This window comes from Pollachius pollachius (assembly GCF_949987615.1).
Source record: "Pollachius pollachius genome assembly, chromosome: 2".
In the NCBI taxonomy this organism is placed as follows: domain Eukaryota; kingdom Metazoa; phylum Chordata; class Actinopteri; order Gadiformes; family Gadidae; genus Pollachius; species Pollachius pollachius.
The window spans coordinates 11,644,371-11,671,216 of NC_136935.1; the positions used below are offsets into that span (position 1 = coordinate 11,644,371).

Here is a 26,846-nt window from a genome sequence, read left to right on the forward strand (position 1 = left end):
CGGTTATAGTCTAAATGCCAAGCAACCTTCACAGAACCCAATTGTCTACTGTTGTAATTGTTTACAATATTTACTGTGGTTGGTGTGACCTTACCACTAGGGGGGAATGTCGTGCCTCTGATGTATAATAAAAGCCATTTAGAGCATATATGTATATATCAGTGATTGCAATTTTTAAGAGTCAAATTAATTGGTGACTGGTTGAATGGAAAGAGTAGCACTGGCTGACATAACTTTAAATATGGAATGGTTGTATTTTTTATTAAGTACAATTAGTTAAAATAAGAATTCTTAACTCGAGCTTCACACATTAAAGTATAAATAATGTCACATAAGTCGTAATCAAATATATAGCAAATACATAATAGGCCTACTAAGAATACCAAATAATCGCCCATGAGGGAGAAAATCCTTGACATATGTAATTGATGAAAAGGCTTGTTTGCTTTTTACTGCCACTGTGCGGTTAAATGTTAAAATTGCAATACACTCAGTATGAATTTATGTATTGATCATATATGGATGAATTTACATGTTGAGGTTTGAGGAATGCGCAAACCTCTTTTACAGTTTCTGCCATTTTTTCATTAATTGCAACACATCACAATGATTCTTTTCAGAATAAAATATGCTAAAAGTAAACAAAGAAAAGGGGCCTTATGCGGATAACGCTCAACAAAGGGCCCACAGTCCCCGCATAGGGCACTGTGGGCCCTTTGAAAATCTCATCTCTCAGAATGTTATAGAGATAATTGTGTGTAAACCCACTGCATTTTACATCATCAAGTTGTGATATATGTGAATTTGTTTTTGTGTATTTATATTGAAGATTCAAGAATCAACAACTTTATTCGTCACATACAGGATGGACAGTGAAATGAAAGTGGCAATGCTTATGGGATTGTGTAAAAACAGCTATTGTATTTACAATAAAAATAAACAACAATTACAGTATATATATATATATATATATATATACACAACTATGCTTCCAAATAAAATCCAAAAACAGACATTGTTAGATAAGAGCTCACAGTAAGTATGTTTGTGGTTGAGTAAAGGAAGTGGTGATGGAGGCAGAGCAAATTAACCTCTCTCTTTCTTTCGATCAACATCTTTTAAACATATTGAAGTGATCTACAATAAAACATTAGAATATCGATAAAACAATAACCAAGGAAGTAGTTCATCTTCACGGAGTATTCAGTTGGGTTATCTCGTTAGGCGTCATTTGTCTCAGCTGAGTGTATGCATGTTGACACTCAGTGTGTTTCACTGCTCTGGAGTCAGCCTGGCCTGCAGCTGTGGTTTATGTTCAGTATAACTGACCCCTGATCAGCCGACACTGCCAGAGAGGTAACCTGGTTGGCCTGCTGTGGTAACAGTCTTGCTGCACAGGAAGCTAGCCTGGAGAGAGAGAGAGAGAGAGAGAGAGAGAGAGAGAGAGAGAGAGAGAGAGAGAGAGAGAGAGAGAGAGAGAGAGAGAGAGAGAGAGAGAGAGAGAGAGAGAGAGAGAGAGAGAGAGAGAGAGAGAGAGAGAGAGAGAGAGAGAGAGAGAGAGAGAGAGAGAGAGAGAGAGAGAGAGAGAGAGAGAGAGAGAGAGAGAGAGAGAGAGAGAGAGAGAGAGAGAGAGAGAGAGAGAGAGAGAGAGAGAGAGAGAGAGAGAGAGATAAGAGACTCATAGAGAAAGTAAGCGAGAGAGACAGGCGTGATGAGGACTTACGAGAAGGTTCTACTGTTGGTCTCTCTCCTAACTGCTCTTGGTAAGATTTTTTCAACTTTTCAAAACTTCTCTAGTGTTAACATGTGACACTGATCTTCTTAGTGGAAGTGATTATCAAGGTCTCCAGTTTAAACATTGACTGTTAGACTGAGATCCAACAAGAGCTGGAGTTTGTGTGTGAATTAAAAGGCGTAACACTTTTTGAAATGTTTGTTGTGATACAGTTCACAACTTGCGTAACCTTACTGAACTACTTCATCTCAACGTTACATAGTTAGAACAGATATTTGTCATGGCTTATGATGTTGAAAGTCTCGGGTCTGGATTTGTTGTTACGACTGTAATTGAGGCAGGACTCTCACCTTCTGAATGCTTTTTGGTTGTGGGGTACAAACCACAAAGATATCCAAGCAGCATCTTGTTTCCATTGGCTACCCCTTTTTTTTAATCTAAATGGATACCAATATGTCAAATGGGATTTGTACTATTCATTTAGCTGATGTTTTTATCCAATGCAACTTCCAGTGAATTCAGATAGGCTGAAGGTCATTAAGGAGGAGCCTGAAAGTAGAATGTGGACATTGGGCATCAACACCACTACTTCTCGGCTGCAAGTCGAACACCCTTACCACTACACACACTTAAATGTCTCAACAGTGTTTTTTCACGCTAGCCCAATGATACCTGCAGTTATATTCCTAATGTCTCTGTTGACGGCCAAGAGGTGGCGTGGAGCATGGAGGAGCGTGGGGAGGTGATGGTTCCAGGCTCTCCATCCAACGTCAGTAAGAACGACAAGGGGCTGGCCAAGGCCTTGCTGGTGGCCACCTACTCCTTCAACAACCAGTCTAACGACGCCTATCTGTTCAGGACCTCCAAGGTGGAAAAGGCCCAGAGACAGGTATGCAAGATGGAGACAGGTTTTTGGATAAGTCATTTAGCAGGGTGTGTGACTATTAAGTCACAGTGATTTCCAGTGAATTCCGATTCACGTAATTTTAAGGAGCAGGTAGGGATTTAGTATTTATTTGCTCAAGGATAGAGGTATGCTTCAGAAATTGGAGATCCAACCCAGTTACTATGGCCTGGGAGTCAAACACGCTCATCACTACACTATCCTTCCCCCGTAGTCATGACAACAAGTGGGTATGGTGCTGGGTAAGGCTCGTTCTGTTTTTGGACCATTAACTGAAATGCCAGCATCAAATGGCTTTGGTGCTGGCTCTTGGGGTTTAGTGGCTGCTGTAAACCAACCAATCGTAACCCTACCTTCATTCTCCACATGGTCACAGATTGTGAAGGGAATCCGCTACATCTTGGAGGTCCGGATCTCCAGGACCGTGTGTCTTAAACGCCTGGGCCGGGACCTGTTAGACTGCGAAATCCAGCCAGAGGGACGTCTTCACCAGGTAGCCGACCCTAAGAGGAACTCACCCCAGGGGGAGAAAACGTAAAAAAATTGGACGGCAAAGCACTGGTTCCATCTAATTATCTGTATATCTAAAGGGGACCTAGTTGACCACCAGGTGTGGTAAAGTAGCGATAGTGAATGAAGGTGGCCGTGGCCTGGGCAACCCGCTCTCTGGGTAATTCCGGCGGTTCTTCTGTGTGACTTCTCCCCTCCAGATGTTCCAGTGTCACTTTGTGGTCCTGTCTCTGCCCTGGCTCGACCAGATGACCACCACCTCCTCCCGCTGTCAGGACTGAGGAGCACGCCTTGCAAGCCCCACATGTGCTAGCGCCACATTAAATTCTTAGCAGCTAAATTCTTAGCAACTAATTCTGCTGCTAGCATCGTCAAATAATGTGCTTAATCCCTGCTGTACATAGAAATAAAAGACATAGAGGTCCATTCTTAATGAAAGCAGCTGTGTCTGTGTTCATATCTAACTTATCCATCTCCAAGATTAGCTTATCTATATAGGAAAAGTACATGTTACTTGTATTTTACAGTTCAAATGAGAATGCCTAACCCCACTGTTGAATCATAACAGTCATCACATTATTTTCCAACACAAGGTGATGTTAAGGGTGATTGTGTATCCATTGAAATGGGTAGGGAGTGATTAGGGGTTGTTTTGGGGGTTGGAATTAGTTGTAGGGTTAGGGTCTTGCTTTAATGTTATGTTTTCATGTTGTGGTGAGTGCCTTGAAAATAACCTTGGATGGTGTAAAGAAGCATACAAACGGCTACCCCGGATTATATATTATGTGGGCGTGTCCACCTAGATCTGTGCTGGATAGATCAGTCTACCAGCCTACCCAGTGGACTGAAGTAAATGTTGCTCATCTATCCAGCACAGATCTAGGTGGACACGCCCACCAGTGATGTCATCTGGGGCAGATTTTCGAAATGGCTTGTAAGGCTAATCACTCTCACACCTGGTGGCATAATATGTCCACTTTAAGTTGTTTTAATTTACTTGTTTGCGTTTAGTTTTTTTTTCTTCAATTGTTTTATGAAGAGCTGAAAATGACCTGATTGGAATCATGAAAATTATTAAATATGAAAAATGTGTAATTGTTATTATTGTCAATAATGACCCGTCACATAAACAATACTATCAATAAATCTGCACACACCTGCCAGGTGTGTGTGTGTGTGTGTAATGTGCTCGACTCAGCCAATCAGCACCAGGGACAGTTAGACGGCCTTATGGGGTTGCTAAATGTATCTTAGGAAAAACTAACCTGACAGGAAACCCTGATGTTTCACCATTTGTTGTTGAAACAGAATACACACACACACACACACACCTAGAGTGGGCGGCCCAGCCTGGCCATCATGCAGGACCTCTGGCCAACTCACTTCTGGATTTCCCCTTCTGTTGTGTAAGTGTAAAGATCGTGCAGCATAACAAAAAACGGCAACATCAAGGTTAGCACAGTATAATGTGAATTATAATACAGACCTGTGAAAGGAGATAAAGGCAGTGTGACCTTTTCACACTGCTCAAATTGACTTCTGAATGAGGGGTTCATTACTTATCAACATTTAAGTGGTTCTATTGATCAGTGATTGAAAGTTCCAAAATTATTCCACTATTACTTTTGTGACAATGATGCACAGTATAAATCTGCACACCTAACCTAATGTACATGTTTGGTATCGATGTGGGGGGACATTAAGGCCATTATCATTTTTTCTTACCATTTGGCAGAAGCAGCAAACAGCGGTGCAATTGAGTACCATAATAAGAGAAAACATTGAAAAGTGTAGTCTTTAATTCAGATTTCCCACTGTTGCCTCTCTGATCTCAGCATGCCACTGATTCAAAAAAATCAAGCCATGTTTTTCCAAGCTAAAACCAATCAGGCCTCCCTTCTCCATGTCCCTGGCAGACTTCCATCCAAACCTTGGAGCGTGATAAGGTGTGCAAGGGGTCATCGGGACAAAGAGAACATTATTTTGGCTCGAACCACTGGCACGTTCCCTTGTACAGAACATCAAAAGCACACTGGGCAGATAGCCACACGCGAGACCTCGTCAAGCAGAACTATGCTACAAACCCCGACCTTGTGTCGTGGCTAAGCGAAACTCCCTACATCTGAGGAAGGGGGGACATATAACAGCATCCTCATCGTCAGGGTTGGGTTCTGAATCGACCCCGCACGTGCAGCCGAGGAAGCCAGCGGCGGCGGCCCCCTCACGTCAGAGAAGCTCAGGGACGGCCCTAGTCAGGGCAGGCAGCTGCTTGGCCTTGGAAGCAGATAGCACGGCTCCACATGCAAGGGGAGAACAGTTCAATCTGACTTTTGAGACAGGCGGACGTGTCAACAGGATGAATAGTTGATGACCTGCAGTGTTGCAATCCAAGTAACAATAGAACTCGATTTAAAACGACGCTACGCCGTCAGGTTGTTTTCCCGCCTTCCTTCATTCTGCGGACCAACGTATGAATGTGAAAAAATTCAGCAAGAAACACCAGGAAGAGGGAAGCATTTAATTAATAACAATGATAAAAAAAAAACAACAAACAATCAACTTCTAATTGATGTGTTAACAGGCATGTTTGACAGTATCATTTCATATTCAGTGTAGCCAATGCAATTCGCTCTGTCTTGGTTGAAGTCTAGGGGGTACACAGAAGTCGGTTGTGTTCATGGAACACGGCCGACATGTCTTTCGTATCACCACAGGTTTCACTATTTGTCTGTCATTGGTGCACCAATACCACAAGATGAGAGTCTGTATAATAATGTAATGGACGACTGGAGAGATGGTGAGGGATAAATCTGTTGGTCGGCGGGTTTCATTTAAGCAAGTGTCTGAGTTGATCCTGAAGGTTTTTCGAGTGTTCCACGCTAGCGGAGAGGGAGTGAAAATAAGAAGGGATATGGGGAGGGGGGGGTAAGAGACATTGTCAGTTAATTGAATAGTGTTGTGGCATTGGGTGGAGATAGCGATGCGGCAAAACAAAAAACAGCGCTCCATGTTTAGACTTACTTCTTTTGGATGGCCTCTTGTCTAAAATGAAACAAAATACAGTTTTTCACATCAAGATATTGTATTTCTTTGCATTTTACTGTATTTGAAAAAACACAATAATAACTCACTGATATTGTAAGTGAGTGGTGATTATGGACATTTTTCTTAAACTCTGCAAGAAGAAAGATAGTTAGTGCTGATTTCTGACACCTTGTGATACACAACGGTATGACAAGCGAACATAAATAAGGCAATTCTCTTTACTTACATCCTCGGAGTGTAAAATGGCATCTTCCTGAATAACCATATTTCTGGCTGCTTGGCCGAGTAGCTGGATGAGACATTTAGGAGTAATTATGAAGTGCAGCGTCACATATTGGACAGTATATACAACAATACTCTCAATTTCCTCTATGCTACAAAATTGCAATGAGCTATTCCACTCTTTGACCAGACAACAGGTACAATATAACCCAATTTATAGAGACTACAGATCATTGGAACCATTACCTCTATAATAAAGCTCTGTTATTATTATTCTATCAACGGTACAAGTTGATAGTCACAACAGAACCAATGTTAGGCTAGCCCGTTAGCAATTTTCAGGACCCCTTGATAGATCATAGCCTCCAAGGTCTTACCTCTTGACTACGCGATCCTTTTAACACTTGCCGAGTCAGAGCAATCACATCCCCGCTACATGTGCCCACTTTATCCGATAAAAGACCCTTGACCGACTGACCGAACCGCGGCTGGGTTTCTGCGGAAGACATGTTTCATTCTTGTTTATCCGAACTACGGTGCGTCTCATAGGACAAAACTCATTAGGCTCGTTTTTTTTTTGTTTTTTTTATACATAGATTAAGTGCACTTTTTTTCCATTTACCTCCAAATATTATAATTAAGAGCAAGTATTAAGACTTGTACAATTTTTTTGGTTACAAAATTACGGTTTTCAATTACGGTTACAAATGTATGTTTATCGATAGGTCCTAGGTAGGCCTAATTCAATAATAGGCCAGATTGATTGCCTAAATAACCTGAATTTGAACAGGGTACCATTAGGGGGATTGTTATTGGCACTACTCCAAGCGATAACTCATTTGAAGAAAAAAAACAACCTTATTTGAATAGATTATGGTGTCAAGGTAATGGCATTGAAGGACTCGGATAAAATACATCCCATCCCTGTCCAAAGTCATTCTGCAGCATTTCCTTAACACCGATTATTGGCCTAAATTAAATAAAAATAACAATTTGAACACTGAATCATATTTATTCATCAGTGTCGTCAACATGGCCTTGCTTTTATTCCTTTTTGTGTTCTTGGTTGTTCTGATAGCTTTGTTGCTGCTTGTGAAGCTGACAGGATCGTCGAAGGGCCACGGGGGACCCCCACACCTGCCGGCGCTCCCGATCATCGGCAGTCTGCTCAGCCTGCGCAGTGACAGCCCGCCACACATCCTCTTCCAAAGTCTGCAGGAGAAATACGGACCGACGTATTCTCTAATGATGGGGGCGCATAAACTGATCCTGGTCAACCACCACGTGCACGCCAAGGAGGTTTTACTGAAGAAGGGGAAGATATTCGCCGGGAGACCCCGAAGTGTAGGCGTTCGCCAATATTTTCGACGCACCAAATTGGAATGAAACCATTTATTTTACATTATATCTTCTTAGTTTTTGAAATTCTATTTTCGTCCTCTTCATGCAGGCATAGGCCTACTTGGTTTTTAAGCTTACGTTGTTTCTGTTTATTTTTGTAACTTTTCATTTTCTTCCAGGTCACCACAGATGTACTGACCAGGGACGGGAAAGACATCGCGTTCGGGGACTACGGTCCCACCTGGAGGTTCCATCGGAAGATCGTGCACGGAGCCCTGTGCATGTTCGGGGAGGGCTCAGCCTCCATCGAGAAGATCGGTGAGTAAATCGAACGATTGGTTCGGGTTGTCCCTACTGTTTATCTTTAACCTCACTGTCTGTAACGCCTTTCTGTTGTGAGATAACTCGAAACTTTTTAAATTTAATTAAAAAAAAAAAATCTAAGTTATAGTCCGTTTCATGAAATTAACGCAGCTTTTACGCACGCAAACTGTTTTCGCACGGATTCCTGACCATTCTCCAACACCGCCAGTTTGCCAGGAGTCGCAGTCTCTGTGTACCGCCGTGTCCGAGGCGGCCTTGCGCGGTCTGCCGCTGGACCTAGCACCGGAGCTCACGCGCGCGGTCACCAACGTGATCTGCGCGCTCTGCTTCAACTCCTCGTACCGCCGGGGCGACCCGGAGTTCCAGTCCATGCTGGGCTACAGCCAGGGCATCGTGGACACCGTGGCCAAGGACAGCTTGGTGGATATCTTCCCCTGCTTGCAGGTAAGCCTCCAGCTGAGCCGGTTTCATCGTTGTTTAAATGTAAACGTCGTAATGTTTATGACAGGTAGGGGACGGGGTTGACCTCAGAGTGGCCAATAACTTCCTGTGCCACACACCCCCATGGCCAAACTGACGGGGAAACCAGAATATTTACTATATACTTCTAACAGTATACCAGCATTAATTCTGTACTCTCCAACTGTATTGGGAGACTGGTAGGAGTACGGCAAGAGCACGTCTGCTCTTATCTTAGTAAAGAGTGACCTCTGACCCTTCCAGATCTTTCCCAACGCGGACCTGCGCCTTCTAAAGGACTGTGTAGCAGCCAGAGACAGTCTTCTGCAGAAGAAATATGATGAACACAAGGTGGGCCTAAACTGTTTGACTATCAAAGAAGGTTTGATGAAATTGTTTGCAAGTAAACAGGATTTGCAAAGTATAATATTATCAGTACAGCCCCATTGCATATATTTGACTATAAGTGAGTCTGAGGAAGTACTCTCTTTCTCTCTCTCTCTATTATCTATTTAGTCATTAAGCAGATGCTATTGTTCAAAGCGACTAAGATAGATCTCCCTAAAATCAATTTCTTTCAAATGCAATTTCAAATCATAGGAAACATTTTCTCCAGCTAATAAAAATTATTATTTTTTTCAGATACATTTAATTGGGGGGGGGGGGGGGGGGGGGGGAGAGAGGGTTGGGGCATGGTGCTCAGGGACGACAAGGGGTGGGTCCAATGCGGATGTGGGGTACGTGGTTGGCTGTGGTTAGACAACTCCTTTTTTAACAATAGACATGACGATGTCAGACGTATGTTTCCCCGCCGACGGCCTCTCCTGACAGGCCGACTACAGCGACCACGTGCAGAGGGACCTGCTGGACGCCCTTCTGCGGGCCAAGCGCAGCGCCGAGAACCACAACCTGACGCAGGCTGTGGGGCTGAGTGACGACCACGTGCTCATGACCGTCGGGGACATCTTTGGCGCCGGCGTGGAAACCACGACGACCGTGCTCAAATGGGCCGTCGCCTACCTCATCCATTACCCACAGGTGAGGGGAACGCACGCATACACCCACACACACACACACAGGGTAGGGGCATTATAAATGAGTAATAAATTAATATAAATTATTTGTGTGTGTGTGTGTGTGTGTGTGTGTGTGTGTGTGTGCGTGCGTGCGTGTGCATGCTCAGGTGCAGAAGCGTATACAGGAGGAGCTGGACGGCAGGGTGGGCCGTGACCGGACCCCCCAGATCAAAGACAGGGGGAGCCTGCCTTACCTGGAGGCCACCATCCGGGAGGTGCTGCGGATCCGCCCCGTCGCCCCCCTGCTCATCCCCCACGTGGCCCTCGCTGACACCAGGTATTGTAACACCCCCCCCCCCCCCACACACACACACACACACACACACACACACACACAGAGCTCCAGGCATTACAGCAGGGGTTCTCAACGTCTGGCTCGGGAACCAACAGGTGGCCCTCCTTGTCAAATCGTGGTCGTATAATACAAACATTTGTGAATTTCTCATTAAGGGTGGGGCAGAAAGAAGTAGCAGTGAATATAAAATAATTCATGCTCAATTTTGCCTGCTTAAAAAAACAAAATTACGCACTGATCTTTTTAATTTATGCTTTTGTTTTTTCATAGTATCGGAAACTTCGCTGTAAGCAAAGGTGACCGGGTCATTATTAACTTGTGGTCACTGCACCATGATGAAAAGGAGTGGAAAAATCCAGAAATCTTTGACCCAGGTGAGGAATAAATTACATTGTTTGTGTTTAAATGTTTTGCATTAAACAGATTCAGATGTATACCAGATGTGGGCCACATTCTGGTCCACATCAGAAGACATTTTAAAGATGTTTAAAACAGGATCTATGTGATTACATCAGATTTGATCATTTGCTTATATGTGGCTCTGGATCCCTCTCTCTCTAACTCTCTCTCTCTCTCCCTCTCCTCTATTTCTAGGTCGCTTCCTGGATGCAGAGGGCTCGGGCGTGGTGCTCCCGTCTCCCAGCTACCTGCCGTTTGGTGCGGGCGTGCGGGTGTGTCTCGGGGAGAGCCTGGCCAAGATGGAGCTCTTCCTCTTCCTGTCGTGGACGCTGCAGCGTTTTACCTTCTCTGTGCCGGCGGGCCGGCTGCTGCCCAGCCTGGAGGGGAAGTTTGGGGTAGTTCTGCAGCCCGCCAAGTACGAAGTCCACGCCACACTGCGAGCGGGATGGGGGTCCTGATAGCCAGCGAGGAGGCGACCACACACTGGGGTTACCTGGTGGCGGGTTTGATATCAGGATTGTTCTGGGCGACTCAGTCTTCTTTTTCTAATGCCATCTTTTTCTTGCTCAAAAACGACACCAGCGGGGATACATAAGATAATATGCCCCGTTTTAGTTCTTGAGGGTTAACTAGGGAGACAGCAGACAAAATACTAAACTAAACATGTCTATCAATAGGAGTAGTAAAAAGGTGGCTGGGAACAATTTCGTAACCGTTGTAGGGTTACGCTCAGTATCATGAAAAGAGGGTCCATTTCGATTACGTTTGAGTTTCTCAAAATCATCGCAAACATTTTGGCTAAGCTATGGTTAAGCATTAAGATATGCATGGCAACTTGAGTCTGGATCTTCACAGACGTGTGGACGGAGGCGTATAAACCCGACTTTATTGGAGTGTGCTGCGCTTCCTTTCAGTTCCGTCCAGTTTGATGAGAAGTATATCATCCTTAAGTTTCGATACGAAAAAACGCCACGCAATTTAGCCATGGCATATCGAGTGGCAAATAACAGTTGAAGGGTGCATCATTGTGTAGCGTAGTCTCCGAATCACTAGTAAATTGTGGGACTTGTTCAGATTCTAACCTCTTGAATTCCAATATGTTGTAGATACATTTTCTAATAATCAGTCATTACACAATTATCGGTCCATAACATCATTTAATCATTTATACACTCCCAAAAACAATAAACATAAGGAGAAAAAAACGGAGAAATTTAGTAATTCATTACACAGATAACAAAATGAGCTTAAAGACAGAAAAACACCTGGCACCAGCAACTATAAGGCTTTTTGGTGCTAAAAGTAGAAAAGTGCTGATTTTGGAGAGTTTTAAAAAGTTAACAAATCAGTTAAAGAGGAACATTGTAATCAGTGCAGTGTTGCGCTTTAAATGGCAGCCTTCCAACAATTGAACTTCATTTTAAGAACTATAACTAACTTAAACAGAAATGAGAAAGTACTCTGAGTTCAAATGTATGCATTTATAGGCATTAATAACATTATTGATGTTTGAACCAAGCATAAATTCAAGTCTGAAAAATAAACTTATTCAGAGCTTTACAATTGCTGGTTATTGATGTTAGTTACGTATGAGTACAATGAGTTGTAGATGACATGTACAATACATTTTCTTACAAAAATAGTGATGGCCTACATTGTTTTGAAAATCAGGCAGAATATAGACATGAATGTATACTCTCATGATACGCAGAAAATATGTAAAACTTGCTTCTTTCTATTCTTAGCAGGCCAATAATGTTCCATGTCCTTTTTAATATTTATTTTTAATGCATCAGACATTGAACCACATAATAATCCATTTATTACTTGTTTAACTATAATGCCAAAACATTTTTGTACAATATTAAGAATTCAAACATAAACATCTATGTTCATACATGTATTTTGTGATATTTATTCCAGACTGTCTCCTGAATGTTTAAAAAAGTACAGTGTGATAAAAAGTCCTGTTACAATTCTGTATTGCGATCGTTTATATTTTCCTGATAAGAAGCCACATTTGCATATCCCAGACCTAAGCCAGTGACCATGATGACCAGCGTTCAACCTGTAAGACCGACTTGGTTAACATGCCAACAATTGAGCAAGCAAACCTCAGAAAAGCTAGCCAACAGTTAACTTCAAACTGTTGACGCAGGACTTCAAACTGTTAAGGGAATTCATATATTGCTAAACTAGTTTCTCTAACTACTCTATGGATGTTTTTTAAACTAATTTACATCATGTTTGTAATGCCATTACTTAAGGTTGACAACATACTCTCCCTGGTGGCCAACATCAGACTTACATTCAACGTTTAACTAGATTAGGTGCGAGTGAGCTAGATAAACACGTCCCAGACGCCAAATCACACCCAGCTCTATACAGAAGGCTACCACAGCGCAGTAAAGGCGTTAGTTTTACAGTTCATGAGAAATAACAAATGATTCACGTTAGTGGGATACACAGGCATACTGGCCAGTAGTGAACGTGGCAGGATGAACAAAAGGTGGAAAAGATTCACCAGTGGACAGATTCATAGTCAGTAGAAGCTATGAACAGACAGGAAAAGTCATTTGCTTCCTAGATATTCACAATTACAAATTTGTATTGCCTGTAACTAAAACAACGTTTTTATAATAGTTGTTTAATTGCATAGACTTTAAACCCTTATTAAAAAAGTTAATTTATTTGACGACAGGAAGTTGCTCTACGACAGGGAGTAATTTATTCTACAGGAGGTAGTTGTTCTACAACAGGAAGTGAGAAGAGCCGGCCAGAGCTGTGCTTGCAGCCTTTGTGTTGGCTAACACAGATTGTCCTGTGCCTTAAGCCTTACCAACAAAACAACAAAATAAATCATTGAAACAAATCTAGAACATTACGACTATAAAAAAAAACACATTTTGGCATCACAACAGGTCATCATCATTGTTCAGCTGTGGATTGTATAAAGTTATTGTACAAAAGAACCCAAATAAAATGGTTCACAATCACAGATCCATAAACATCTTTCCATTTTGAAACCTCAGACCCACTGTAATAAAATTTGATGCATAAAGTTAAGATTATGGCATAAAGATTACATTTGCTACCATGGGGCATGGTGGGGTTCCACTGCCTGGCCATCTTTAGCTACTAGGGGTCGATGTTTGGCTTGGGCCACAACCCCTAACTGGAAGGAGTTTTGGATGTTCCCGCGTATTCCTGTAGGTTTCTTCTGTTCTATCGTACCACTTTCTAAGACATCAGGCAATGCAAAGTGGAGACGCTAATAAGCAAGCCCAAATGGTTCACATGGTGATATAGAGTGTATGGGGTATAACATTCGAGACTGAGACCTCAATCCTTTGCTAGGAGGGACACCCGGCCCCTTTCGGTAAAACTGGGACAGCCAATGCGTTTTTTTAACCCGCTTGACGAAACTCCCCAAAATTCTCCATGGATTATTTAACCGCATCCCTCACCCCCCAGACGCATGTACACGTTATTAAGACCACCGTCAAACACACACTCCGTGTCAGTCCAAACGTTCAAACTCAATTTGTGTGCCTGAAGAACAATCAACAGCATCCTTCTAGTGTTGGATAGATTGTTCTGGAATCCCACAGCGGATTACCTGAGAGCCCTGGTGCGTGTATCCCTGTCCTGATCCATGTCCGGGTTCCGTGCGACGGCCCGAGCACTACAGCTATCACACGCCGGGATCTCCTCCTTTGTATCCTCCTCTTCCTCCCCCTTCTCCTCTTTCTCTTCCTCCTCCTCCTCCTCCTCCTCCTCCTCATCCTCCTCCTCCTGCTCCTCACGACCAAGGAAGCCATGCTGGTCCCACAGGTCCTGGCCGTCGCACACCTCAATGCCCGAGTCTCCCGTGAAGCGCCGGTAGCGGGCCGGGGTCAGGTCTCGCTGGGGCCCGGGGCCCCCTGCGCCCCCCCCGCCGTTCAGTGCCGGGACCGCCTGGCTCTGGAGGGGGTCAGCATTGGCGGTGCTGCCTAGTAGGGGGTCCGCTCCCCTGGGATAACTCGCGGCCTCCTCCTCATCCTCCTCGCTCCCGGGGCGACGGAGGGCCGTCAGAGGGTGGAGGGCTGTGTCCGGGGGGACCGGATACTCCGGTGGGCTGTAGGGGGGAGGGGGCATGGCCGGGGTGTCGGCCACCTCCTCGTAGGTGGGCAGCAGGTAGTCGGGGAGGAATCCTGTGGACAGGGGAACATTGTTCTGAGAGGGGGGATCCACTTTCGGCGGTCAACCACATTGTATCACAGACTGAATGCTTAGCCGATCCATGACTTTAACAGGCAAGCGTTATTCTATCTACCATATTGTAATCATACCATATATTGGCATAATCCTTCTCTTTTGTAGAGTTTTTTTCCTCTATATCAAATAAATTGCAGAAAAGCCACTCTACCATAAAACACAAGCAAGACAAGAGACCGGAGGAAAGAAATACATAACTCTTCGAGAAAATCGGAATCTATTCATAGATAGACGGAAAGAGAAAGACAAGAGAGAATATGCACATTCTCCATTCCAATAGAGCCTTTTTAATCTTGTTGACGGCGCGAAACAGTGACAAAGACACAGGACCACACAGGGACTCACTGAGGTACAGGGGCAGCTGGGTGTTGTTGCGGGCCTCGCGGTAGGCAATGAGGTTGATCTCATTCTGCCGCCGCTGCTGCTGGAAGCGCTGCTTGGAGCGCCGGTGCTGACACACACAACAGCAGGTGAGGAGGATGATGAGGGTCCACACCAACCAGAACCCTGAGCCCCACACAGAGAGACCCCCCCCAGACCGTTAGGACACAACAGAGGAGATCTAAGACACAAGACCCTCTTATTGATGAGGGTCCGCCACACCAAGCAGAACCCTGAGGGACCTACTAACCGTGGAGCAGGCAGACAACTGAAATAAAAAACGGAGAAGAAGTGTTTGGAGAAAAACGTTGTTTATGTACGCAGTGCAATTTTGGTTTGGTCGCTTTACTTTCCGTTGTTAAGACCATGGAGGCACGAAATGAGATCAGTAAAAGGTTTTGACAAATCGTACGCAAAGTTCGGAAAAAAAAAGTTGCCGTCATCTGCTAGGAGGATACATGAGAGTTAGGATGCACAAGGTAAGATTCTTACATGATGAGGGTTTAATAAGTAATAATAATAAAAAAATAGTTTTGCAACGTCACCAGATTCACAATGTTATCGCTGTTAAACACAGCGTGTATAATATACCACAACATGCTTGATATCGCTGTGAAATCAGGCCTTCAGTCCCCGAATGCTTATAATGTATAACTGCTCTAGCTCAGGAGGTAGAGCAGTTGTCTTGTAACCGAAAGGTTGCTGGTTCGATCCCCACCTCCTCCTAGCTGAGTGTCGATGTGTCCCTGAGCAAGACACTTAACCCTACCTGCTCCTGACGAGCTGGCTGTCGCCCTGCGTGGTTGACTCTGCCGGCGGTGTGTCAATGTGTGTATTAACCGATGTAAGTCGCTTTGGATAAAAGCATCTGCTAATTGTAATTGCTTGATGGGTACTCATCCAGGACTGCTCTATATCTATAGAATTGGTTTAATAGTTTAGAATAATGTATGAATGAATTAAATCATCCCGCAATTTACACATATTTTTGGGAGAAGTGAGAGTGCACAGTATAGGCAGAAGCACAGATACGAGCGAGAGAGAGAGAGAGTTCACTAGAGACTGAGAGTGTTGTTTGGTATAGGATGGGAACGCTGGCTTATATTAAGGGAATGCGGCCCGGCGGGAACATGATATGCATCCGCCGCTAGTCACTCCCAGACGGGTAAACAAGTCCAGACAGACAGACACACATGCTGGCAGACAGACAGAAGCAGATGAGACAGGCGCAAAAACAAGCAATCAGTCAGACAGACAGGCAGAGAGAGAGGCAACTCTCTGGGCCTTTTCAGGAGGGGTAGGCTCATGATCAGGGCCACAACACACATTCCATGTCTCATGTCGCATACGTCAGATTATCTAGGCTGTGAAATGGAACCATGGAACGAGGTGACAAATGGGCCGTTGTGGTATGAACAGAAAGCTGTCAGGCAGAGCTCAGGGAGAGGGGTGTCGATGTGTCTGTGAACATCTAGCGAGTGTGCATGACGTCAGGATGTGTTTTTTAAGTGTCCGGCCGGCAGGGAGCCAAGAGAGGCCGAAAAAACAAGAGCACAGCAAACATGAAACACACATGAACCTGTCCGTGTCGAGCGAGTTGAACCACTCTGATATGCAATGGGCTATGGCGGCAACATGCAAATATGCGTCTGCCTATGCATGATTGGTAAGCATGCATAGTAAGCGACAGCGAACAACTACTCACACCACAGCTCGTGGTAGTAGCTGCAGCACTGCGTCTCTCCGCAGCAGTGGCCCGCATCACATATGTAGCTTCTGTTGTTGGCTCCCTGGCACACCAGGGTGTTCTGAAGGGACACAAAATATCACGGTTGGTTTAAGAAAACACTTGGGGAATCTTTGCGTATGTGCGACCAAAGAAGTACAAACAGATCTGAGCCTAAGTAGTCTTGTACCAAGCACCTTTCTTCTCCGTGTGTTGGATGTTTGAAATACCTCTACAGATACTCATTTACAGAAGAATTTAAAAATAGATTAGGCTTTGCTATGAACATGCCTAGTTGACAACTTACAAGCAAACAGCAACTCATTAAAACGAGTCTGACTATACTAAACTAACTCATTGTGGATGGATCACAACATCACGATTGACATCTACCATATTGTTAGTAGTATTAGTAGTAGTAGTAGTAGTATCTCAGGAGTAGCAGAAGTAGTATTAGACCGTTTTATTACCTGTTTGGTACCCCATATGAAAGACATGACAGCACCATTAACTACGGAGGAAGACTAAGAGGTCTTCGCTCTTCTTGCTGAAGAGGGGCGGCTGAATAAGCCCAGCGCTATCTTGAAACCGCAATTCGGAATCGGACGCCCGACGTGTTGCCAGCAATTCGAGTAAACAAACCTTCCCCATCTCTTTCCATTAAACCCAGTAATCGCATAGACACCAAGCAGACAAACTCTCCTCCTGATCGCCAGCTACACTACAGGCTTCTGACATTTCTCCTGAAATGTCAAACGCCCAATCCAAGTTTAGCAGGGTGAACTTGCTCAAAAACGACACCAGCGGGGATACATAAGATAATATGTCCCGTTTCAGTTCTTGAGGGCTAACTAGGGAGACAGCAGACAAAATACTAAAATATACAGTTAACATGTCTATCAATAGGAGTAGTAAAATAGCTAGAAGAAAGATAATACATGCAATGACATAAGTAGTTGAGGTATCACGGCTTATCATAATTAATGCGTGTAAATCAGTGGCTATCTACTACAATCATCTGGACCTGGTTCACTCACGCCATTACAAAACAAGCACTTATATTGTGTTGTACCTTCATATTTATACTAGACGTAAACGGTGTACTTTGCTGCTGGGAAACTATTGCAAAGAATTTAACAAGTAACGTTACACGTACTTTTAGTTACACGATGCAGAGTATACATTAGTCATTTACACGCTAAAGGAAGATTATATATGGAAGCGTAGGAACTACCTAGTACAATGTGGGATCTCCCTTCTCGGTGAACTATGGTAAATATAAATGAAAGAGAAAGGTACTTTTAGAGAGAGCCCGAGAGAGCTAACCAGCGGGGCTAATAACGTTATACAACCTAGTTTACCTTTGGGACCGTCGGCACCGTGGTCGGATCTTCTCCTTCCACGTCTAGTTTCATCATACCCATCGTTTTAGAGTTGAGTAATTAATCCCTTTTGAAACTGAAAACATTTGACATTCTTCCCTTCGTATGTTGTATGCTCCGCAAAACAAAACAAGCTACTCAGATAGGGAGCACACTAGACCCGCCTCTTCCTAGCGCTCCGATTGGTCATGGTTATGGGTCATTCAATTCCTGGAATAGTAATTGGCTTGTCATTTAAACGGCAACACATCGTTTCCAGGGGAATCAAACCAGGTAACCTTATGAACTCTGTGTGCAGGTGTGAAAACAAATTCTTGTTCTAACACTTGTTATTAATAAAGCAACAAGTTAAAGGTTAAGTTATATTTCTAAAGCGTTTGATCCAAATAAACAATTCTCACAATCGTCTATAATGTTTGTAGATCCAACCTACTTAAACTATGACTATAAGAAATGATAGAATCGGACACTGAATTTACAGTCAAGGTTAAATCTGGTAACATTGTTATCTCTGTTAAGTAACATTTATCACGTGTAGTGCAATTAACATTCGTGGAAAATGTTTCCACCAATGTTTTCCCTACAGTATCCTTGTCAGGCTAGTCAGGCTTATTATGTCCTTGACCTTGTCATATAGATTCTATGCACCCTAAAACAAAAGTTCCCAAAGGTCATTTTGATTGTATTATTAATCTAATGTCGTAAACTGTTGGTTGACCTCCAACAATAAACTGGAGCTATACAATTACGGGATGAATAGTTATGACCTATATTTTTATACTGATAATCTGAAATATGTATTAGAACTATATCAGTACACATAAATGTATAATTCTTAATCATTGTGTTGTTGAACTCATCGGGCAACGCAATATGCTCTCAATCATGTTGAATCCCTGTAATTGAGCAGAAGACTTGGAACAGACAAAGTAAAAGGCAGTAGGGAAACAACGTATAATTAAGACCCACTTGGAATGACGATCCAAATGCAGACACTTAAAGCGACCGGGATGAAATGCTGAAAGGCCTATTTTTTTTAAACCAAGGCCAAAGCAGGGACACAAACCAGTCATGAAAAAAATAGGCAAATCGTTAACCAACTTCCAAAAAATTTTTGAAATAGAGAACCCTAAGCTGGAATGGGCTACAAAGGACAAGATAACACAGAAAACCAAAATGTGAACTGACACAATGGTTTATTAAAAAAAAAATACCAGTAGGGGGAGAGGTAATGTGTCACTGTGATAGACACTTAAGGATACAAATCAACAATATGAAAACCAAGGTGAAGGAGAGAGGGGATGGATTTTTCAGATTTACTTTCATTTTGGTGCAGAGTTGAAAGCAGAGCTGATGAGGCAACTCTGATACAGCAAAATGTGTATTCAAAGCCTTTGGTGACATAAAAAACAACAAGGATTGAGATGAAAAGGGCCACACAAAGAACACAGGATATAGTTTAATTGTTTGGCTTGACTAAAGATGAGTACAGAGTGGACATGTTTAGTATTCATGTGTGTTGGATACAATAATCATTCATTCAAAGCAAAATATGAATAAATGCATGCAAGTAGTTACAGGCTTCTCAGAGAGAAGGTATTTCTCCTCTTTCTCTCCCCTCTCTCCCCCTCTCTCTTTCTCTCTCATTCCTCCCATCAGGACCGTCTCTCTCTCCTACCCCTCTCTCCCTCCTCCCTCTTGCTCTCTTCTCCCACTCTCCTTCTTCCTCTCTCCCCCTCCCTCTTATTAGCTCCCTCTCTCCTTCAATCTCTTTCCTTCTCCCCTTTTCTCTATCTCTCCTTTACCTCTCCTCCCCTCTCTCCTTCTCTACCCTCCCGTTCTCTCTCCCCCTTCTCACTCGCCTCCCTTCCCTAATTCTCCCTCTCTCTTATCCCTAGCCTCTCTATCCTTCTACCTTGCTCTCTTGTTCCCCCTTCTCTATCTCTCTTCGCTTCCCCCCCTCTCTCTGTCTGTCTGTCTGTCTGTCTGTCTGTCTGTCTGTCTCTCTCTCTCTCTCTCTCTCTCTCTCGCTCTCTCTCTCTCTCTCTCCCTCGCTCTCTCTCTCTTTGCAAGATTCCTCTCCTCAGGGGCAGTTCTTTGAACCTTTCAGCCCAGTTCAGGAGGAACAAAAGCAAACAAATCACATTGTCCTTTCAGGAATTTCTTCTTGTCTTCCATCGCCTTTCATGGCCCCTCCTCCTTCTCTCTCTCGCTCTCTCTCTCTCTCTCTCTCTCTCTCTCTCTCTCCTTCTCTGGGACCATGCTTTGCCCTGGCAGCCGCCACCACATTCAGGGTCTCCAGAAGTCAATAGCCTCCTCACATCCCGGCTTGACAAGTCAGGAGGATACACGCTAATCCCTTTAATCTGGCCTTTCTCCTGCGCGCAGCCACAGGGAGAAAGGCAGCCCAGAGAGTAATCCTGTCGGGGAGACAATAGGATTAAGGGCCCGACCCCGGCCACTGACAATCAGGTACCCAGTGACTGATCTCTGGGTCCAAAGCAGCAGCCCGGGCCACTTGCTTCAATGTGACTTATTTTGTAATGGTGGTGGGGCGGAGGGTGGAGGAAGGAGGGAAGGGTGGTGGCTGGGGGGAGTCTTTCTTTTAAGAGGGGCCGCTGGAGGTCCTCTTACCTCTCTGACAGCCCCCCCCCCCCCCCCCCCCCCCCCGAGTGGAGACCCCCGAGAATGACTGACAGGTAGGAGAGGAGGGAGGGGGTGGTTGTGCTGGTGTAGGGGAGATGGAGGTCAGACCTGTGGAGAGGACTGGTGGAATGCGTGTTTGTGTGGTGTGTTGAGGGCAAGCGTGCACGGACGCGTGCATGCGGACACAAGCGCTACAAGATGGCTGTGGACTTTTTGATCAGATCTCTCATTCATCAGGGCGCAGACAGAAGTGTGTGTAGTCCTTTTTCTAAGATGTCTTGTATCTTGTATCAAGTGTCTTGTATCTCAAATTTAATGGACAGAAGTGTTTTCATACCCGATCAGGGGTTTATAACAGATCCTAGCCGGACTAACTCCAACAACGGTTTGCGATTCTCCCCTAACCTGTTTACACTCCTATTTCTTATCTGCTTCTTTTGAGAAATGTGTTTGTGCACCATTTGGAAAAGTCCCCAATATTAACTGTAGGCTTTGTTTGTTCCCAGGCTCACCTGTATGTCACTTTGAATTAAAGAGTGTGCTAAACAATTTAAATACGAAGCCTATGACTGCATTAAGATTAAAGAAGTATAAATCTTGCTATAATTGTTGTATGGATCCATTTTACATTGCACGGACTCATTGCATCCATGCAAGCTTACATATATATATATATATATATATATATATATATATATATATATATATAAACAAATGGATACACCCGTGATATTAAGAATGTATGCTCAAATGTATTTAAAAGAATAATATGCAGATTTAATGAAATATATTTTATCCAGGTTGCAGCTGTATCTTTCCTCGTGTTATGAAATAAGACAATAATAACTTATGATGTTTTAAGCTTCTATAATATCTATAAGATACATATGACGATACATTATTTTATAATGTGCGTCAGCCGTCAGCGTCGCCGTTTCCACTTGAATCAGTGTCAATGAATCACATTGCCCACTAGATGGCAACATAGGATCAACTATCGCTTCGTTCGGTGGAACTGAGGCTTAGTAGTAGAGCCTGCCACATAATCCATCACCTGCTGCCGCCTTGCAGACCACGAGGTTACCTAGCAGGAGACCTAGCAAGAAGCAGTTTCGTCTTGTTGACGCACTACGAAGAAATCAAACCTCAAGTTGCACTGGGCAGACACCTGATCCCTCCATCCTCCCGGGTCCACAAGCCCATGCCTCAGTTATTCTCAAGGAAACAAGCCTCATGTCCGTGGAAGAAAGCAAAATCCTTCTGGTCCATTCAAGTCCAATGAACTTGGCCAAAGAAAACAGCGGTGGATTCTTCACATCTTCTCGTGTTACAGCACCGGCCCCGCTAAGTGCTCGGGGATAAATTACAGGTTAGCCCTTGTGTTGCAGGGAATGAGTCACAGGACGGTGGATTTCCGTCTGTGGCAGGTGTCTGTCGGACCAGTGGCATGGCCGTAAATGTGAGCAAGAGCAGCACTTGTCCATGAATCTCACATGGAAATCGCCATGTGAGATAGGACTATGGGTTAAGCGAGGGGGCCCTTCAAAAGGGCCCTGAGACCACACTAAAATCCTCAGCGCTCTTTAGTTGAACTCAGCAGAAACACAATGACAAGACGACGGAACAACAGAATGGACAGGTATGCCCTTAATCACATCTGCTAAAGCCTCCCTCCGACGGGGGTCCGCGGGGAACGGTGTTATTGGGTCTGCGTGGCTTAGTCTCTCTGGGGGTCCTTGACTTTGGGAACTCAGACAGCCCTTCAGTGGGTTAAACGTATCAGAGGTTACTATAGAAACCACAGTGAGAAAAACACATTCGAACACAGAAGTAATCTTTTGACTGACTGAGCGTTCACTAAAAGTAGGCCTACTTTATTTGACATAATGGTATATTATTGAGCAATGCAAGAAGGGATTTGGTGCCAGTTTAAATCTGTCACCTTGAATATACAAAAGACCCGAATTCCACACAATATCTATAGACTTTGGTTAACTTTTGTAGTTATCGTAGCTTTGATGTGAATATGTCATAACAGAGGGATTACGTGACCGGAACAGATTATGCTCAAATCTGAGTAGAAAAATATGCAGATCTGGGCATAAATAATTTGTGACATCACAAATAGATCTTACCAATCACGATAACTTTGCTAAGATACACAACTTACAGGAGTATTATGTGTTAACTGGGAACATTTAGCGCGCATAAAAAATTGCTACAAAAAAAAACACCTAAGTAAATTAATCCTGATTCAATAAAAGGATCAGGGTGAACAACAGGCAGGTGGAAGAGCCCTGAGGCCTGGTTGGGAAGGAGCATTTTGAAGGCGAGTTTAGAAAGGCACTGACAAATTGTGTCTTTCTGTTGTCAGGGATTTGAGGCGATCAGAGACCCCAGGGTTTATTGGACAATGTCCGACGAAACACGCGCAGCTTTGTACTCGGTGACGTTATCCTCGTCTCAAGCGGATAATGTCACCTACGGTAATGCTCCTGTCTCCTCCTAAGTCCTCTTCACCTGGACCAGCTGGGAGGGGAGGGGCAGGTGACCCCCACCACAACCCCTATCCACCAAGACCCCCCCCCGTCTGCCAAGACCTCCCCGTCCACAGAGACCCCCTCTCCACCAAGACCCTATTGTCAACCACACGCCCCGCCCCCCGTCCACAGAGACCCACCGTCCACACACACACCTTCCACCACCTCGTGCACAGACACGAAGCCATGTCACTCAAAGTCACGGACGCCGGAGGACTGGTGTGTGTGTGTGTGTGGGACGGCACACATGTGTTATTCATGTGTGTGTCAATGTGTACCTGTGGTGGACGAAAGACACTTCCAACTCGGGCCTAGAATTTTAATTGAAAATACATTTAAGAAATTGTTATTGTTTCAGGTGCATTCAGTCTGAATATGATGATACAAGAGGTCTAACTTGTTTTCAAGTTTGCTCCAACGGCGCTGTGGTCACACCACAGTTCATTCATTCTTAAATACCAGTGAAATTTCCAACAAAACAACATCCCACCAAAATGGGAGGTATGTTGTTGTGAACCCCTCGTCCCCTCCCTTGATTAATTCACCCTTGGTGGGGTCCCCGGGGCCCACATCTCCTGCATGGGTGTGCAATGTGTGTACGCACCCTGAACACACCTCTAACGTGGCCCCGAGATATTAGCTAATGGAACAAAGTCGCCCAGCATATGATCTAATATATGCCATTAATGGCCAGAAAGGAAGGGTCACCATGATAGACACTGGAATGACAAGGCACTGCCACACACACACAGTAAGAAAAAGCTTGAAGTGCCAACAGAAATCCAACACTCCGAATAACCTACAGGATAAGCAGAGGGAAGGGTGAGAGTGCCATTGCCGTAGTGATTGTGTCTGCTACTTTTCAGTGATTCAGCAGATGCTTCTTACCACCTATATATGAAGAATCTTACATTACAGAAATGATTGGTTCTCTTTCCACACACAGACCGCTCAAAGGTCATCCGCAGATGTCACCACCTTCCAGACGAGCTACAGTGAGTGAACAGCCCTTATATTTACCCGGACGCTTTGATCCCAAACCACTTAGTGGCTTCAGATACATGTCACAGAGGCCCAGGTAGAGGTCAGGGGTCAGGCTCATGGTTGTACTACACAGGCAGACTGTGGACATTGGGGATCAAACCCAGCACCTTTCAGGGTGCTAGACCAGCCTAGCTGAAAGAACCCACCCCCACCCTCTCCATCAATCAAAGCAGATCCCTGCATGTGATAGGTGGATTTAGTGGGTCAAACCAAGGAGCCCTTCTCTTTCTGGGGGGGCGGGTGATCCCAGGTGCAGGGGGGTCATCGTGTGTGTGTGTGTGTGTGTGTTTGTAAACCCAGTGGGTTGCCACGGCAACGGGATGAGGTTGTCGAGGGGCTAATGTGACTTGATCCCTTCAAAGGCTACGCGTCGTCGACCTGTGTGTTCCTGGATGCTAAGGTGTTAACCACACGCATTAGAGAGAGAGAGTGAGAGTTGAATGGAGAGAGAAAGAGAGAGATAGATGGCGAGCCAGTGTTTACATGTGATTCTGCGTTTTCCTGCCGAGGTGCCTTCAGGCTCAGGGATTAGTGTGTTTCAACCTGTATGTCTAAACCAGCGGCCAGGGACTGTCAGCCTCAACATCCCCAGCTGCTAACGGGCCCTTCCAAAAGTATTTTCATGAATGACTCCATGATGACATCACAGCTCAAGCCCCCCCCCCCCCCCCCCCAAGTAAATGGCCCTTCAATGGGCCTCAACCGTTTCAAAATGAGAAAACGGATTAACAAATAGAATACACTGATCTAGTAGTTTCCTCTGTTTTATATTTTATTATTTGGTAATGCTTTTATGATTTTGATTAAGTGTTTATTTTTTAGATACAGGTCATTATATGTAGCTTAAGCTTCTTAAGGGGGACATTGAGTTTCGACCCCAGAACCACTAGCCCATCCATGCATGTCATATTTTGTCCAACACAATCTGCCCTATGCAGCTCTCGATATCAATCCCACTTTGAATACTAAGAGCGGTATGCATCATATAGAATTGCATGTCTTTCATGTTGACACCTGATAAGAGATAGATTCTGAAATTAAATGGACAAACTAACAAAAAGCGCAACAATTTCAAGAACCTTTTTAATACATATCTTAAATATCTTAATACATGTCTTAAAAAAGGCAAGAGTCACATATTCCTTTTCAAACATGCTTCAAACAATAAAACACGTCTCTGTTAAAAAACTACAATTCATCCCAAACCTATCCGTGAAAAGTGTAGGACTTTCAAAAAAATATAAATCTGTATGAATCAACTAATAGAGTATCAGACCGCTGATGGGACGTGAGTGGGCGGGTGTCAGCGGAGCAGGTCCTGGGCGTTGCGTCTGAAGTCTAGCGCGTGGAGGGCGGTGGCGATGGCGGCGTACAGGTGAGAGCTGGAGAACCTCAGGCAGTAGACGGGGCTGCTCACCCGGTCCGTGGTCAGCTGGAAGTACTGGGGGGGAGGTCATGATGAAGAGGGGGGTGAGGAGGGAGTGCGATTACATGCACAGAGAAACCCGCTTGTGCAGAGTAACCAAGGATAAAGGTGACGTAATATACCACCAGGTGGGAGTGTGATTAGCCATTACAAGCCGTTTTGGAAATAGCCATGACGGATAGATGAGCAACGTTTGCTACAGTCCACTGGGTAGGCTGGTAGACTGATCTATCCAGCACACATCTAGGTGGACACGCCCACTTGTGATGTCAAAAGAGGTCGATTTTCAAAATGGCTTGTAACGGCTAATCACACTCACACCTGGTGGTATAATATGTCACCTTTAAGTTCATTATCAAGGTGAGGGACGAACAAACCCATGTACACTCATGATCGCGTTTACATGGTCCCTAGCGTCATCGGGTCACCCCTAGTAACAAACTGTTTTTGACTAATTATAGCGTTGTGGATTTCTTCGAAGATCCCTATTTTGTCCAGGACCTATGATATGTTTAGATCTCTCATTAGATCTAACATGAAGACACCGACTTGTCTAACTGAGAGTGGGACAACCCGCAGCAGACGAACACGCAGACACACAAACACAAACTCGTACCTTCAGACACTTGCTCTGCCGTTTGTCCCAGAGGCGCACCACGCCATAGTAGGAGGAGCCACTAGCGATCATGTGGTTCCCATCCGTCTGGAGGCAGTAGAGGGCGCTGTCGTGAGGCTCCTCCCACTCCATCACACACTTCCTGTTGAGATGCAGCAGACCAATCAGAGGACGTCCGGCTTCTACATGGCCCAATGTCTTAAAGAGCAACATGCAGGTGCTCGTCCCTGAGGATTGATCTATATGCCGGTGACCGGCAAGTAAAGCCTTGAGACCAAGGAGGTGGAGGTGCCTAGCATCAGCAGGACTGATGGGCCACTGCATTATCAGGTAGTTGTCACATTAAAGAGACGACTAAAAACTACAGCTAACTACATATAAAGGGTCCCCATATAAAGTTTCATGGGTTCAGCCTGCAAGTTGATTAAGCTCCAGCTCTGGATGGAAGTATATTTGCCATATACTGTAGCTGTGCCATGATACATCACCGTCCATTTTGCCCGCATTTCTTTCTGACA

At 44.5% G+C, this 26,846-nt stretch overlaps 4 protein-coding genes across 4 annotated transcripts in view; 2 read left to right on the forward strand and 2 right to left on the reverse strand.

Annotated features, from left to right (window-relative positions):
* The first annotated feature begins 1,651 nt into the window (after positions 1 to 1,651).
* Positions 1,652 to 4,239, forward strand: LOC307092000 (cystatin-like). The gene is made up of 4 exons (XM_079758857.1): positions 1,652 to 1,763; positions 2,446 to 2,624; positions 3,016 to 3,132; positions 3,350 to 4,239. Exons 1-4 carry the CDS (start codon positions 1,712 to 1,714, stop codon positions 3,428 to 3,430), a joined length of 429 nt encoding a protein of 142 aa, XP_079614983.1. The 5' UTR covers positions 1,652 to 1,711; the 3' UTR covers positions 3,431 to 4,239.
* Positions 4,240 to 5,646: 1,407 nt separating this feature from the next.
* Positions 5,647 to 6,931, reverse strand: borcs7 (BLOC-1 related complex subunit 7). The gene is made up of 5 exons (XM_079759016.1): positions 6,794 to 6,931; positions 6,421 to 6,483; positions 6,281 to 6,324; positions 6,171 to 6,191; positions 5,647 to 6,028 (listed from the first exon to the last, which is right to left on the reverse strand). Exons 1-5 carry the CDS (start codon positions 6,923 to 6,925, stop codon positions 5,977 to 5,979), a joined length of 312 nt encoding a protein of 103 aa, XP_079615142.1. The 5' UTR covers positions 6,926 to 6,931; the 3' UTR covers positions 5,647 to 5,976.
* A 517-nt stretch (positions 6,932 to 7,448) lies between these two features.
* On the forward strand, positions 7,449 to 10,768 carry cyp17a1 (cytochrome P450, family 17, subfamily A, polypeptide 1; the record flags this gene model as incomplete). The annotated part of the gene is made up of 8 exons (XM_079730816.1): positions 7,449 to 7,760; positions 7,937 to 8,075; positions 8,290 to 8,525; positions 8,805 to 8,891; positions 9,372 to 9,578; positions 9,724 to 9,893; positions 10,182 to 10,285; positions 10,506 to 10,768. The coding sequence occupies 8 exons, from the start codon at positions 7,449 to 7,451 to the stop codon at positions 10,766 to 10,768; spliced, it is 1,518 nt and encodes a 505-aa protein (XP_079586942.1).
* A 679-nt stretch (positions 10,769 to 11,447) lies between these two features.
* fbxw4 (F-box and WD repeat domain containing 4) overlaps positions 11,448 to 26,846 on the reverse strand; it is a 41,826-nt gene continuing 26,427 nt past the window's right edge. Inside the window, exons 8-11 of the mRNA XM_079729452.1 lie at positions 26,329 to 26,470; positions 16,654 to 16,756; positions 14,913 to 15,074; positions 11,448 to 14,503 (exon numbers count right to left, since the gene is read on the reverse strand). Of these exons, the coding sequence (XP_079585578.1) occupies positions 13,926 to 14,503; positions 14,913 to 15,074; positions 16,654 to 16,756; positions 26,329 to 26,470 (985 nt within the window). The 3' untranslated portion in view covers positions 11,448 to 13,925. The remainder of the gene's footprint in view (positions 14,504 to 14,912; positions 15,075 to 16,653; positions 16,757 to 26,328; positions 26,471 to 26,846) is intronic.

What these genes read in the sequence shown, in the direction of transcription:
- borcs7 (XM_079759016.1), bottom strand. Translation starts at nt 6,925, where the DNA reads ATGTCTTCCGCAGAAACCCAGCCGCGGTTCGGTCAGTCGGTCAAGGGT. An exon ending in AAGGATCGCGTAGTCAAGAG is followed by an intron (nt 6,484 to 6,793) that starts GTAAGACCTTGG and finishes TGTCTCATCCAG; the next exon opens with CTACTCGGCCAAGCAGCCAG. An exon ending in CCATTTTACACTCCGAGGAT is followed by an intron (nt 6,325 to 6,420) that starts GTAAGTAAAGAG and finishes TTCTTCTTGCAG; the next exon opens with AGTTTAAGAAAAATGTCCAT.
- LOC307092000 (XM_079758857.1), top strand. Translation starts at nt 1,712, where the DNA reads ATGAGGACTTACGAGAAGGTTCTACTGTTGGTCTCTCTCCTAACTGCT. An exon ending in CTCTCTCCTAACTGCTCTTG is followed by an intron (nt 1,764 to 2,445) that starts GTAAGATTTTTT and finishes TTGACGGCCAAG; the next exon opens with AGGTGGCGTGGAGCATGGAG. An exon ending in TGGAAAAGGCCCAGAGACAG is followed by an intron (nt 2,625 to 3,015) that starts GTATGCAAGATG and finishes ACATGGTCACAG; the next exon opens with ATTGTGAAGGGAATCCGCTA.